Source organism: Leptosomus discolor, chromosome 12 (assembly GCF_034619465.1).
Source record: "Leptosomus discolor isolate bLepDis1 chromosome 12, bLepDis1.hap2, whole genome shotgun sequence".
Classification (NCBI taxonomy): Eukaryota; Metazoa; Chordata; class Aves; order Leptosomiformes; family Leptosomidae; genus Leptosomus; species Leptosomus discolor.
In genome coordinates this window covers 5,056,740-5,072,861 of record NC_141402.1, presented here as the reverse complement: position 1 = coordinate 5,072,861, position 16,122 = coordinate 5,056,740, and the positions used below count along the sequence as shown (strand labels likewise).

Here is a 16,122-nt window from a genome sequence, read left to right as displayed (position 1 = left end):
TATAGTAGTATGTTTTAAAATGTCGGAAATGTCAACCACTTATATACTTTCATATTATCCCTAATTAATACAAATTGCATTTAATTTTACATTTAGTAAAACATATCGCTGCCCAAAATAAGGACTATAATTTTTATCAGCAATTATTATTACTGATGTATCAACACAATTATTTAAATTCAATGTATATAGAGGCAGAATCCATGTAAGCATTTACAGTTTTTGTGCCCTCTGTTCTTCTTCCCTAATTTTTGTGGCTTGGAGCTCCTCCAAATGCTGTCTTTGACTTTGTGGTTTTGCATTTGAGATCCTGTCTCCTGATTCATAGCATTCCTTGATAGACAAACAGATTCAGATATGAAAACAGTTACCTGTATATAATCTATGTTATCCATTTGTGGTGAACTTACTGTTTCAGCTATTACCCATTTCTTGGGTCTTTGAGTCACAGTGTTTACTGAGCTACTCAATAACTGGTGACATATGTGATCTCCACACTGCAAGCCGCACTTCAGATTCAGAAGATTTTCCTTTTTTCCCTTCCCCTTTATAAACTAAATGATTTAAAAAACAAGACAGGGTTTTGTATTTCTAAACTGATGTGCCTCCTAATGTAATGCAGAACACTTTCAAACTATTTTCCATTAGAGGCCCACTTTTTCCTGGTTTTAATGCACAGTAGAATACCTTCATTGCTAGATTAAAATTGTTTGACTAGGAGTAAAACCTATTATTATATGCTTTTTTAGCGGTTTTGTCTTGTATAATGTAGGACGAATTATGTAAAACATACCAAACAGGATACTCTACAAGCTGCTACTTGCATGCTGCAAACAATCATAGTTTCACTGATAGACTGGGACTTAGCATCTTAAAATTCCTGTGGAAATCAAGTGCATTTTAAGTATTGGGTTTGATTATTTAATCAGACAACTTGCATTTTGCCCTGGCTAATTTGGAAGGCTGATAATATTTTACTCATAAAATAATTGTGCACCTGTTGTGGTGGAAACCTATTCAAACAAATCTTAACAGACACGAGGATCCCAACATCAATGTGTTAGCCTCTCATTACTGCTATCTAGGGGCAACAAATTTTAAACAGCTATTACGCAGGTCTCAGCTTAATCTTGTATAACTCTTAAAGAACATTTATGACAACATCACTAACACTATAATCTTTGTTAATTCCTAACAATACAGGCCAAGGTAAATATTAGAATATGTGGGTTAAACTAACAGTAATTTAAAGAAGAAAGGGTAAGAAAAAAATATATATAACAGGATTTCAATGTGAGCACTAATGAAAAAGACCCATTTCTGATCAAGCTGCCTGAGTATAAATCTATTAATTTTTTTAACACAGAAGGTAATACATACAATGAACTAATGGAATCAGGGCAGGCTATATCCTTAATAGATTTCTATTTCTGTTTCCTCTGTTCAGACAAATTCCCTAGGGAAACTGTTTCAATATGGCGCTCTCAATTTGCTTTACAATTCATATATTCATATTAATTGATGAGACTTCATCATTTCAGAATTTTTGAAAATTTTCTCTATTGGCAAATCATGCCAGAACCAAAAAAAACATTTGGAGGGAGTGGAAAAGAGAGAAAATACTTACTTAAATCCAAAATAAATATTGGCGGAGAGACAGAAGGGAGAAAGTGAATTGAAACCAATTCACTCATGAAGTAAGTGGGTGGTATCAGGAATGACCTGATTGGAGCAAGGGGATCCCGATTAGCCTGAAATCACTTTAAAGTTGGCAGGAGGAGGTGAAACAAGGAAAATGAGCCCAGTTTGGCTAGATCTGCCCTTTGGCAGAAAACTGTCAGATGTCATTGCTCCGATCTGAAGTGACACAGTCAGACAAATCAAAACCTCCTGAAAAAAAATACTGATAGTTAACCTCTTCTAGAGGGTCAACTTGTTTAGAGAGGACAAGGACAATCCTTCTTGTATTTCTTCTATTCCTCATTGTGCTTAGGCTTTTGAGGCAGCGGCTGTGTCAGGTTGCAAATTATTTTCTTGCTATTCTCAGTTGCATATGAGTTTCCCAAATGTGCTCATACTTTTCTTTTTTTTTTTTGGAGTAATACTGTTATGTCCCTTAAGTTTTACAGATGACATTTCTGAGCCACCTCTGGGTCCATAGTTTGTGAAGCTCCCAGTAAGGTATTTTTACATATCTCAAGAAAAAAAAAAAAAATCTGATATCTTTGATATCATCAGGATGTTCTCATTACCACACAATATCCACGCATCAATACCCCACTTCAAGACAGAATCCCTATTCATAAAGGGAGTTTAAAACTAACGGAGGTGAAAAGGATTGCCACAAAGGTTCTCGCTAATTAGTACCAAAGTTTGATGTTGCTTAGACTAGGGATATTTTGTGCAAAGTTTCTTTCCAAATTAACTGCAGAGAAAAGCGATGAGGGTGATGGAAGTGCAGAACAGTTTTCATATAAGGAATAAATAGATATATTTTTACTTTTTTAACCTGGAGGATAGACAACTGAATGTAGTGTAACAGAGAAGATCAACAGGGAACAATGGACAGGGGTCCATTATAACACGAGATCTAGGGGACACCTACAAGATACTAGGTTCAAATATACAGCATATTGTTAACTGCTGTGCTTATCCCCACAGATTTTCTAGCTGTCTATTAAAGGGTTCAAAAGCAATTGGACGTGTTCATAGATGATAATTCTATCAAGGCCCATTAAACCTGAATGTACCACCTCTGAATCAAGAAGCCCATTAATCATATTTCGTGGGAAATTGGAAGAGTATATTGAGGAAATATTACTGTATGTTTGCCCTTTCCTTACACCCTTCCCCAGGTTGCTCGGTATCCATAGAGACAGAACACTACAGGATAGTATGTTCTTTATATCTGACACTTAAATCAAAGATTTCCTTAATATGAAACTCCTGTAACAAAAGACTGATAAAGTACATCTACAGGTTTCTGCAGAATCCAAATCGATATGAAAATTTTAGTCCTTTCAGTACTGTGCCTATATGCATCTTTCTAGATAAACACTTACATTCATTAGTTAGAATTTGTCTTCATATGTCTACAGCAACAAAAAAAAACAAAAGCACTGAAGTATGATGAAACATATTTAGGAAAACTACATATGTACTTGCTTTTTAATATGAAGTTGTATATTTGTCTTCGGTGAGAGTTTTGTTTTGCTACAGGCAAGCAATTTCATTGGCAACTAAGCTGAGATTTGAGTCAAAAGGGAATTTACCACTGACATCCAGTGTCAGACGAGAAGGCCTTAAGTTCCATGTAGTGATAGGCTTCTTCAACATAGCAGCCTTTTGATTACAGTTAAAAGACTGTATTTATTAAAGAAAACTATTACCGATATAATGAATATTAAAAATATATATACAAATACCAAAACAAACTACCAATAGAAGAAAAAGGCAAATTTTTGAAGAAAAAGTGAAGAAAACCTACTTGTAATTTTTAGGTTATAGCATTTTACTGCTAAAAAATTAAATGGCTTTTAAAAATAAACACACTTTAATACCATAGATTTTCTTGTCACTATTTGTACAAATGAAAGATGGATCAAATTCCAGAAGGCACTCTTTTATACTGTGCTCAATAAATGTATTGTTGTTTCAAGCTCCTTATTATTAGAACCATAGAATGAATCACAGAATCACAGAGTCATGTAACGGTTTGGGTTGGGAGGGACCATAAAGACCACCCAGTTCCAACCCCCCTCGTCCAGGCAGGGACACCTCCCTAGACCAGGTTGATCCAAGCCCCATCCAACCCGGCCTTGAACAGTTCCAGGGAGGGGGCAGCCACAGCTTCTCTGGGCAACCTGTGCCAGTGTCTCACCACCTTCACCATTAGCATCATTATCCTTCTTATTCCTTTTTCTCATAAAGAGATGATGCTATTTCCTAATACACTATTTGAGACACAGTTCCGCAGAACACAGCATATAAGCGAGCTGTCCCATTGATTTCAGTGTAGTACAGATTCGTACACTTAGCCCCGAATTCTTAAGCTTAGAAACGCTGGTAAGGTAAAAAATATATAGATATATGCAATTGTAGTAAGTAACAAATTCATTGTGTGCCTGGAAATATACTGCATGCATCCTGGTTGATATTATTTATGAAATGTATTCAACAATGTGGAGAATTGATTTATGTGAAAGGTTGATTACAAGGTAATTTATAGTTGTGGAATTTTAAGAACTAGAAATGGTAATAGTCATTAACCTTCAACATTAGAGGCAGGCATGATTGTGATAGGTGCCACTGATATACGACCCTCTGACCAAAAGACCAGAGCAACAAAAATGTTTACTTTTCTTTTTTTTTTTTTCCCACTAAGTACAGTTTCCATCCTGCCAAGATTTACATCTACATAAGTTAAATAATAGCACTATGTACAGCATGCAGTCCCATTCATTTCCACAGAACAACACTCTGTCTGTACAGTTTGGATATGTCTGTTTAAATCCAGAATCTGGAGCAAAGTTATCTCCTACCAAAAAAAGTCAAGATAACAGAAGACTGTATAGTTTAATCTAGTTCACACTAGTGAGTAGTCTAACTAATTATATTGGTATCTTAATCGTAACAAATAGTTACAATGGGGCATGGTAAGTTTAACCAAAATATTTTTAATTTCGAATCCATCCCTTCTTCAAGCAAATCGGACTAAAGAGTATCCACACATTAACTGCTGTAAGTGCTTACAAAATATTCAGTCATTCAAAAAGGTACCACTTAATTTAGAAGGTCAGGATAGACCTGGAAATGTAGTTTTTGTAATACGTTACACAAAATGCTAATGGCTTGAGAAATCTCTTTGATTTGGAGAGCTACAACATGAAGCTAAACACATCACTTCATTGGATCATGGCAATAAATACATTCTGTGAAACCTTTATAGCCTGTGGTATATTTCTAATCAGGGCCAATTTCTTAAGGATTTGGGTGTAGGGGTTCTGGGTTGTGTTGTTTTGTTATGTTTTGTTGGATGCTTTCATTGGTTTCACTAATTGGAACCAGTTGATCCTTTTTCCTGTGTATTGATTTTTTAAATCCTAGCAGTTAACAATGATTCTAATGTATCATAACACTTTAGACCTTAATCATATAGCGGGGCTTTTGCTTGTAGCTTTTGTTTGAGTTTTAATTAAGAAGACCTTGTGTTGCAAAGCCTGAGCTGCGTTTTTAATTGCTAGTATGTATATCACACAGACTTCAAAAGAAATAAAATATGTTTATAACAGAGAGCACAAAGGAGAGCTTTGAAATGTCTATAGCCATACAAAGTGACATAATTAAAAACCTCTGAGTGCCTCTGTGATATAAGACTTATATATATTTATTTATACATATTTATAAGGCAGACTATTATATACCCTTAGAATTGAGGAGAAAAAAATTTCAGCAATTATACTGAGAAATAATTGCTGCAAATCCAGACTACAGTGTTGGTCAGGGCTACAGGAAAACATCAGATTTATTTTCCTCAAAACGGTCTTCACATTTGACACAGTGCACCAATAAACACCCAAAAGCTTATCTGTAAAGCCAAAGTTTATAAAATGGAAGCAAAAATAGCATTTTAAAATGTTTGGCAAGTCATGCATATTTTAAGAAAAATTTTAATTCACTGTAAAAACACAGAAACTGTAACTTTCTCAAGGATTCATTCATGCAGAGCTCTCTCCAAGACTATTCCAGAAATGGATAGTGTTAAATTACTAGATTCAAACAGTTGTGCCTCACTGTTCTCTTCCAGTCATTAATGCACACACAAAAAAAACGCTCCTAGGAAACACTTCTTTCTACCTCGCCTGTGTTCTAATACCAGGGACAAATTTCAGTATTGTTTATGGTGTATCTTACAAGGAGACTATCAAGTGGGTGAAATTGTTTCACTTTTCTAAATTCAACATTTCCTAGGAAACAGGAATGCTACCTGTCACCTATCCAAATATTTTGAGGCCGTTAAATGTGTACATGTCATGAAATAAGAGTTTTAGGCTCTTTTTGATAAAGTAACAAATAGAAAAGGGGAAGGAATAAACAGAGGAACATAATGCAAACAGCCTTCTGTATTGGATAAAGCTATGGACATCAATCACTATCCTTCCCAAAATAGAGTATACTGTACAAACATAGTATTTGACATCCAAGTCACAATGCCTATAAATATAGATAGTTCCAGTTGTAAACACCACCAATGGAAGCCAGAGAACTAACCTGCAACACAGTAGCCGGTGACCCAGGACTCACTCTTCTATAAGACTGCTAGACCAATTCTGACCCTTTCACGATAACATCATTGCTTAAGTTACTTGAAGACTGACCTTTCTTATTTGATCTTCAAAGACCCTGCATGCTGAGAAAGACCATTGCGGGCTATTTCAGTAGGACAACTGCCTGATGCATGCAAGACTATGCTATTCCAGAGATTTATATTTGGAACAGAAACAGAAAACTTAAAACAGACTCTGTATAGTGATAAATGATGCTACTCTGCCTAGCTGTGGCTGCTGAAGAGAAACTAGATAACTAAGCAACAGAAATTATGCAGCAAGGGAGGGTTAGGACAGAACTCTCTGTACCCAAATATCTGGAAATTTAGAAGAGTCCTGCATCACTTTGTTTATTCAAATACATGATAACAAAAATTAGAATGAAAAGTATTTCCTGATCCTAATTTTTATACAAAAAAAAAAAAAAAAAAAAGACACTGCAAAAGCCAGACATAAGCCAAACAAATTGCTTGTATACCTTAAATAAATGTATTTGCATGCACACACTGACAAATAGCATACAACCAAATGATTTGCATAGGCAGCTGTGGGGTTTTTTCCAGGTGAGCAGGTCATTTAACTCAGCTCAAATGCTTCACAGACCTTTGAAAATTTGACCTATGTGTTTCATTTATAAACATATCAAATGAACAAGCTGACTTATTTAACCACTGGAATTTGGCTACAAAGCTCTCTGCCAAACGCTCCTCTGAGTTTCATGCAACCTCCCTGAAGTCAATGGCTTGTTGGCTGGATTTCAAGGAAGAATCAGGACCATTATCAATAAATGAGAACCTAATAAAGAAACTCATGAGAAAGCAGTTTTACAAATAAAGCACACTATGCAAGAGTAATTGTGAACAGGAACAATCCCACTTAGAGAAAAAATAAATTACTCACTGTTTGTTACTTTTGCATTGGCTTCTATTGTCTGAATTAATAGATATAGTTTATAATTATATCTTGATTAACACTATTGTGTTCTAAATATAGAAGGTAAAGCAAGAAAATACCATTTTTATTTGTTTCTCTCAACCAATTATCTTTTCTTCTTGTCTGTGTGCTTCCCAAAACATGAATAGAAACAGTTTGTGTCAGTGGTACATTTTTTTTCTGCTTTCATCCTTTTTTCTGGCACTGATTCTTAGTGAACTGCCTCTCCACAACCGAGATGCTAGTCTTTCACTGAAGGGGGGAGGGTTTTAGTTGTGCAGACACAGAGGAAGAGTATGTGGTCAGGTTATCCTTAGCAAGAACAGCGCCTTCCCTCTAAAATAAACAACTCCCAGTAACAGTCAGTGCAAAGAGCAGTTCCTCACAGGACCACACCTCACTTTCTAACAATCAAGATTTTTTTCCTTAATGACCTCATTTATTTATTTTTACTGCATCACTTCATGTCTTTAAGTTAGGCTTTCTGTAACATAAGCAGAAAGTCTGCACAAAAGCCAAAAATACCAGCCAGTTAAATAAACTGATTTAGAATCTAATGAAAATTAGGGAAAAAGATATTTGACCTCCCAAAGACGACACATTTTCAATATAAGTTCTTTCAGACCTCAGCATGCCCTGACAGTTACCTAACTGGAAATTCGTTCAGCACTATGAAAAGGAACTTCATGATTTGGAAATCTACCACCTTGAACACTTAAAAGATATTTTTTAAAATATGCTTCCTTGGCAGATTAAAAATTCTCTCTGCTTCCCCTACTTCACTTTATTTCCTTCTTGTAATCTGGTTTTCACGCTGCCATGGGCTGGATTGTTGGGTTGTTTGGGTTTTTTTCTTTGTGAGATGGTCTAAGGCATACAAATGCTAATATGAGTTAATACCAGGCTGTTAGGTTGATAGCAATTTTATCAGCCAGGAGATAACCAGCCTGGAGACAGTGACTAGGCCACAGGCTTGGGACCCCGAAGGAAAGAAGTCCTTCTTCAGACCCTCCACTGCTCCCACTACATAACTCTGCACCTTGTTTTCTTCTTCTATAAAATCACACTAACGTCTTTGTCAAGAGGTTTGAATACTGTAAGTGTAAAGCACGACGTAACAGCAACCATCAGTTACCTCCCATGTCTGTCTATGCTTTTTTTGTATTTTTGCTGGTTCATGAAAAATGTTAAATGCACTTGCAGTAGCAAAGATTCAGTATTGCATCTTGCTGGGAGTCAACTAGTAGTGGAGACGAATACTGCAGACATTAAGATCTCTTGAGGATAGATTTCTAGTGATGAGACACAGAAACTAACTGAAGGACTGTCAACACACAAATCAGGTGATCTTTTTTGTACAGCTAATAGCCTATACCCCCCAGAAAAGGTGGTTGCAGGAGTTCAAAATTCTTCCAAACCTGAGTGAGAATGCTTTGTAGGTAGGTGAGAAAAGGGTTAGGAACTAGAACTTTACTCTTTCACACTGAACTGAATACATATCCTAAAAAAAATAGGAGGAACAGCATGAACCCAGAAAATGCAGAAAAACAAACTTTTTTTTTTTTTTAATAAATGAAAGCTCAGGAAAAAGCTTTTTGTGCCACATGAAAGAATAAAGAACATTATTCTGCATTGTTAGAGATCCCACCTCTTTTAATTTTGATCCACTAATAGCATTCAAGTAGTTTCTATTTAAAGACTAAGTAGCTATATTGTGCAATTAATGGACAAACTAGCATCCAATGTTTTCCACACTATTAAGAGACAATACGGCTTTAAATAGGATGTGATTTCAAGACATAATTTTGTCAGATTTTATTACAGTCAGTTTTAACATGTTCCTGTAGAACTGCATACTATATTTCTGCCACTGAAATTACTACAGGATTTCTCACCTGCCTAATATATACACAGTATCATAACCCTACCAAAAAAATCCAACAGATTTTGGTCCTGAATCAGCTGAAGGAGCCGATTATAACTTACTTATTAAAAAATGCCAATATTTCATCTGTTTTTATAATAATAAAGAAATGAACTATCTTAAGTTTCCCTGGTGGAAATGTAAACCATGTAAAGCAAAGCATCAATTTTCATCAAATAGTACCTTTTTTTTTTTTTTACACTAGTAAAGATTTATTCATATGATGCACATGATTCTTTGTTATTTCCACCATTTAGTAAAATTATACCAATGAAGAGAAATAAATCTTAGGTACCTTGTGTCTCCCTCAAGCTTGCCTTATGACCCCTTCTCACAGTACAAAACCCGCTTTTTTAATTTGTTGCTTAATCAATAACACCGAATTTCTTCTGACTAAGAAAATCCATGGAAGAATTGATGGGTGGGGAAAAACACTTCAGGTTTTCTACATAGCACTTAATTGTCAAGAGAATTCCACTTTTGCTAGATTGCTTGTTCAACAAATCTTGGAAATACTGGGAAGTGCTGTCTATATATACAATAAAACTTGCACTGATTTCAGTAGGTCCCGAATTTCATCCAGAGCTGCTCTTTCTCCTCAGGAATAGCATGAGTATAAATAATAAAAAAAAAAAAATCCTAATTTTGTATCAAAGATTTAGAACAGCAATCACACAATTATACCTTTTTATAATCTGAAAGCAGTTTCTACATATAATTTATGCAACTGGGAAGAAACAATACCGAGTCTTAGTAACTCCATGTGTTCAAGATGTTTCTTCCTCTTCCTCTGGTCACAGAGATACATAGCTAGCATCAATGAACTAATGTAACTCACCTGGTGTTTGTGATAACATCCTCTATACTCCCTACACTATAACTGATTGTGACATACTCTAATTTATTTGGCAGATGCATCCGTCATCTCAAAGATAAACATTAAAAAACAGGGTGAGATGACTGGAATGAAGAAAGCACCCTGTAGTTACAATTGTTATTCCTATGATTTTTTTCTGAACTTTAAAAAATCCTCAATCCTCTTTTAAAAATATAGGCAAACATTTAAAATTTGATCTAGTGAGATACCTTTAATTTCTCCAAGGAGATCACTTGTGTTTAATTTTTCCATCTTCTCCTTCCAGTCTTTAGAAAGTAACTTTTCCATACAGGATGAATCTATTAAAAAAAAAAGGAAAAAAAAAAAAAAAAAGAATTATCAAATATATTCTCAGACATCAGGAAAACACCTTCATTTTAAAACTGTTTTCCCTGTTCTACTTGGACCATAGTTTCAAAGGGAAATGAACTTGTAGTCAGAGTTCTTAGTTAACTGCATTTTAAATCCAAAGTAATTCCACTGAGGTTAATGGAGTTACTATGGATTTAACAAGGGTCTAATTGAAAGAAAAACTTCATTCGGGATTTATGCATGCTAACTGCCAATTTACATGCATAGATTGCCAATGTATATACAAATTCTGTCTTTTTCATTTAAGAATGATTGTACACTCGAAATTATACATGAAGATTTAGAAGCTTTTTTTGGAAATTTGGCACACAGTGACATCTGAAACCCATTTTTATACCCATGTCAATGCAAAAGTTATTCATATAACGTCTCAATGGAATTCATAAAAGCACTCTACATATTGGATGTTCACAGTATCAGAAATTTTCTCAGTACGCTATAAACAACATGCAATGATTAGAAGACAGGCTTTCATAATTTGAAGTTCAGAAATACGTTTCAAATCTTTGCCCCAATCTGGGAGGCCTTCTGTAGGCAAAACTGTCACTGAAGTCATTACGCTTAGGAGAAAGTAGAAGATTGGCCTTAGTAAGTTTCCTGTGATCAGACCCCAATTCTACTAAAAAATTTGTTATTGGGTGTAACAGACTTCAATAAAATCTTGGTTTTGAAGTCTAAATTATACATAACCTTCCAGATAACTTACAAAAGGTGATTTTTAAGATGGGAATTCTTATGGCTGATATTGTGATCCAGAGCTTTATGACTTTAAGAACACCAGTTCAGATTTATAAACAATTATCAAGAAAACTTCACGCACAATTGAAAACTTATTTTCCCTTCCCAGTTGTTAATAACAGAATCTCCATTAAACACTGTGCATTTACTTTCATTGGTAGACAGACTCATCAACAATATGTAATGCTAAAGTCCTTGGAACATTTAGGCCCAGTTTAGAAAGGTATTAAAAGCATTATTTAACTGCAACTCTATTCCTAAAATGAACCTTTGTAAAGAGCCTTCATTATAAGACCCCATATCACTCTGGGTGGTGCTGAGCACGCTGTTTCTAAGTGCAAACACTGGGACTAGCTCTGCAGCTTAGCTTGTTAGAAACTCTCGTAGCAAGATGCTGTTTGTGTTAGGAGGAGATCAGTTTACACAATGCTTTCTAAATAACTAATAATGTTCCAAATTTTGACAACATTAGCACTGATCCCATTCCAGTCACTTGCAAATTAGCACTGGGGTGCACAAGAAGGCAGAATTCAGCCTAACATATCTTCTGCTAAATTATGGCAGATTAAGGCCAAATTGTGGCTCAAAATCTCATGTCAGCAGTCCCATCAGAAGCACTCACAGAAGTGAAAACAAAAGCAGAAAGCCAAGATTAAGAATGGCAAAATAGATCGCATCAATGCAATGGGTAGCAGTTTGTTCTACTTCAGAAGATTCTAAAAATACTTAGAGGGAGGAGAAGCAGTCAAAGAGGTCACAAAAGGAGGAGCTAAATATCCAGGGAGAAGTTTAAGTAACAAAAAAGGATATGTGGCCAATCATATTTTAGGGTGCAAGTAGTTTCAGCCTAAAAATTCACATTAGCATCACTCATTTGAAACAAAGATATAAGGAAACAAACAAGCAGCAAAACAAACAAAAAAGAAAACCATCTGAAAGCAAACCAAACTGTAACCACCAAAAGATCAAAGATCAGGTTTTAATTGCAACACATTTTCACCACGCAAGCCTCCGTGGAAAGACAACACAGCTCGTAAATGTTTTTGAAGTAATATTTCAGTAGAAAAGCTAATTTATTTACTAATTATATCTTTCTATGAAAGAGACAAAATTAAGGAGCTGTAAGTCGCAATACGCAGTGTTAAAATATTTGTTATATAATAATAATTTACTTTTAACAATAACAGGCACTTATTACTTTTATGAGTTCTGGCCTGATAATAGAAGAATCAAGAAATAACCATCAATTATCAATAGAACATTATAATTTGTCCTTTTTTGTGATATCATCATTAGTTTAAAAAGATGTTTCTGTGTTTCTCCCCTGCCAAAATTTCAGACCCCTCGTCCCTAAAAGAAAAGCGCTTTATAGTTTTATTTAGAGTTTATAGATGTTTGCTATAAAGTTATGCATTCTACTGCTTTTTAACTATGATATTTTCCTCAATTCGCACAAAGAAGGAAAACATTGAAATTAAAAAACAAATCAAAACAAAAACAAAACAAAGAAATGATTAGCATATCACAGGAGTTGATAAAATACTTTCCTCAAAAGCACTTGCTTTATTTCTTTTCCTACTGTTCTTAGGAACACCCATGTTTATCTGTAGTGTTCTTATGTTACATAAGAGCAAAAAACGTATTTCTAAAGACAGACTGAGACAGAACTGGAATGGAAAACAGGTCTATCTGTGTGCCTCGTTTTTGGTATAGTCACATTGCTAGTTACAATTTTTATCTCTATAAATGACTGAAAAATTCCTTAAGAAACTTCTCTTTAAACATCCCTATCTCATTCAAACTCTATGTTATAGATCTGACCACACAATTTATAGCCACTGTATTTTGTTATTGGGAAGATTACAAAAAAACGCAATGAACATTTTAATAAACTTTTTTATAACATTGTAGAAACAGCTTTTTTGAAATTCCTGTAAATTTTTGATTAGCAGGTTTAATCTGCATCATTTTTAGAATTTAACATAATGATATGTGTTAAAGCTCTCTGGGGGTCCCCCACATTAGACATGAAACTAAATATAAAGGCTTATACTTGAAAGGCATGTTTTCCTTCAAGTTCTGTATTCTGTGTCCAGAAACACACATTTCGAAAAGGTTTGTGAATCCAGAAGGGATTTTTTTCTTCTTTCTGTACTGAAAATTAATTTTTACATACAAACTAAATCTACAAAGATATCTTCTGACATCACTAAAATGTCTTCATCTATATTGATTCATTTTCTGATTTGATACATTATAAAAAAAACATCGACTCAGAATCCAGCACTGAACATTGAAGAAGCCCAAATTCACATCTGCACTGCATCACTCTCCCTGCACTGAGTCTCTGCTTCAGCACCATTCCAAAATCTTGTGGATCCTGACATTTTCAAAATTCAGGGGTATTCTTGTTAAAGACAATTACAAAAGAAGCAAAGAAAGAAATTAGCATTTATACATTTTTAGCTTTTCTCACTGATTTTATAAACCACAGTTGGGCTTATGCCACAAAGTGGCATATTTTGTACTGACACATGTAAGATCAAACTCGTGAAGTTGCACTGGAGCAATTTATTATATTAACAACACACACACAGCTTCTCATCCTTTATATTCTTCTCTTGTGAATTAGGAGAAATTTTCTTTCAAGGACAGCAAACAGGTTAAGTATAATTAGACTGAGATGACTAAATGAAATCATTGAGTATTATTTAATATCACGGTTTATTACATACTTTTTAGCAATTTTAATTGTAGACTAAAGGAATTTAAAGTACTGTGAGAATCTTGTTAGACATGACAGTTTTGCAAAGGTGAATGAGAAGAGGATGTTAAAAGATAAATAGGCAGGGGAAAAAAAAAAGCCGAGAAAAAAAAGCCTAGGTGTTAGATGAAAAGGATCTCTCCACAATGACAAAGTATCGATGAAAAGAATTAACATTTGTCCATTGGGTAATCAATCAGTCAAGGAATGGATGGAATCCAGCTCTTTGTTGCACGACCGGTGATGAAGAACGAGTGTGTTAGCTATCACAGCCAAGCTCTCAAGATCTTCCGATTGAATGAAAGTCATCTTGTTCCCATCAAGGATAGCTTTTGCCTCTTGCCTTCCTTATTCTTCCCTTTTTTCTTTTCCTTTTTTTTTATTTCACTTTTACAGTCTTCAACAAGTTACCAACCCCAGCTATAGCTTACATGAATACTGTATGACCTTACAGTGTCCTGCACCTATCCTCATTGATTTTGGGGGGTTGTTCTTTTTTTTTTTTCCCCTTTAATTCACTGAAGTAGCCTCTTACTACTTTCTTTGAAATACAGATACAAAAAAAAAAGAAAAAGCGTTCATGCCTTGTGTGTGTTTTTGTTTTTTATGGTAAAGTCATACATAAAAGAAAGCCTAAATGTGAGAGTGCAGCAGCAAAACTTCAAAGCGCTGACTGTCAGACATTATTATTTCAAATCAGCTTTGACTTTTTGAGAGTTAATAAAACACTATGGTACAGACTGGCATATTTATAACACCTATACCAGTGATCAACTGAACTGTCTTATTCTTGCTACTGTGCAGTGCCTTGTTATTTCTTTTATAATAAGCTTCCCTCAAAACATGTTGTAACAATACTGCAAACTGATAATTATTAATGATATGAGTTCTAAAACATGACTTGTTTTGCATACAATTCTTTCTGAATACATACATTACTTTGTGACAGAAGACAAAAGCACATTGATTTATTAATAATGATTGCAAATGCATAGCAAGTTCATAAACAATATAAAAATATAATCCAATCAAAGGTATAGGTGACATATTTCTACATGCATCTGAACTGTTACATCTCAAGGAAAGAGGCACTGGGAAAGAAAAGGTAGAGAATTAGAAATCAGGCGGAATACAAGAGAAACCGTTCTAAAACATAATCAGATCCTCGGTAGGAGGAGGATAAACTTCGTTTCTGCATTTTAAAAGAACAATACTACAGAATTAGTGGCATCTTTGTCCCTGTTTCAGAACTATAGTCTATAGTTATATCCCATTAGTAGATTATTACTGCATTTAGTAGATACTGTTGAACATAAAAGACCGTATTTTTGCAAGCTTTGGGACTACATAACAATATGCAAGGTCCTCCATCTCTAATGTTCTATATTCTCTAAGCTACGCTCATTACATTTGTTTGCCTTCAGCTCCACACGAGAAAAGGTGTTGCTTGGATCAGCCTTTGTCAATTGAGTTCAAATGCCTCATTCAAGTTTATTTCGTGAGAAAAACAGCACAAGTGGAATCACCCTGTCGGCATCCATGAAATATTTGTTAGAGAAATATAGTGTTGTATGGTTTGGTTTTTTTCTTTGAAAGAATGTTAAAAGAGAGTATGAACACCTTGGGACAGACTGTGTGCTGACGAGGCCTACCACACTGGATTCCTACTACAGGAGACCATGCACTTTTTTACCCCAAAAGCAAAAAAGCTGTAAATAAACATTACAGTGGTACCATTTGGTTGCCCTGCTTCCTATTCTACCTTTGCACATGTCACCCCATGCCTCAGGTGCAAATGAGCTTTTTTCAAGTGGGTGAAGCTAAGGACCTGACATCTAAAATTAATATAATCACACAACCCATCATGCATCTGAAAGAGGAAGGCTTGTTTCAGTATTCTTCATCCTGTTCAGAGCAGGAAAATCTAAATGAAATCAGTAGTCTACAAGTATTCCTGAATAAAAGTCAGGCATAACTCAGATGTACCCTAGTCAGAGTTTGTTACTTACAATTAAACTAAAATGCCAGGCACTTTGGTGCTATTATTAGATTTATTCATAAAAAATGTGAATTATTTAGAAAATTAAGTATATTTTTTTTAAATCTGGTGATGAGTTTTAATATACCTGTCTTGGAACATTTGGTTAACTGCACCATCTCTGAGTGTATGACAACAGCTTGCTTACAT

The 16,122-nt window shown here is 34.8% G+C and overlaps 1 protein-coding gene across 3 annotated transcripts in view; it reads right to left on the bottom strand.

The window, feature by feature from the left end:
- SOX6 (SRY-box transcription factor 6) overlaps window positions 1-16,122 on the bottom strand; it is a 248,981-nt gene that overhangs the window by 167,637 nt on the left and 65,222 nt on the right. For all 3 annotated transcript variants that reach the window (XM_086472314.1, XM_086472316.1, XM_086472315.1), the window contains exon 4: window positions 10,270-10,359. In XM_086472314.1, the coding sequence (XP_086328440.1) occupies window positions 10,270-10,359 (90 nt within the window). The remainder of the gene's footprint in view (window positions 1-10,269; window positions 10,360-16,122) is intronic.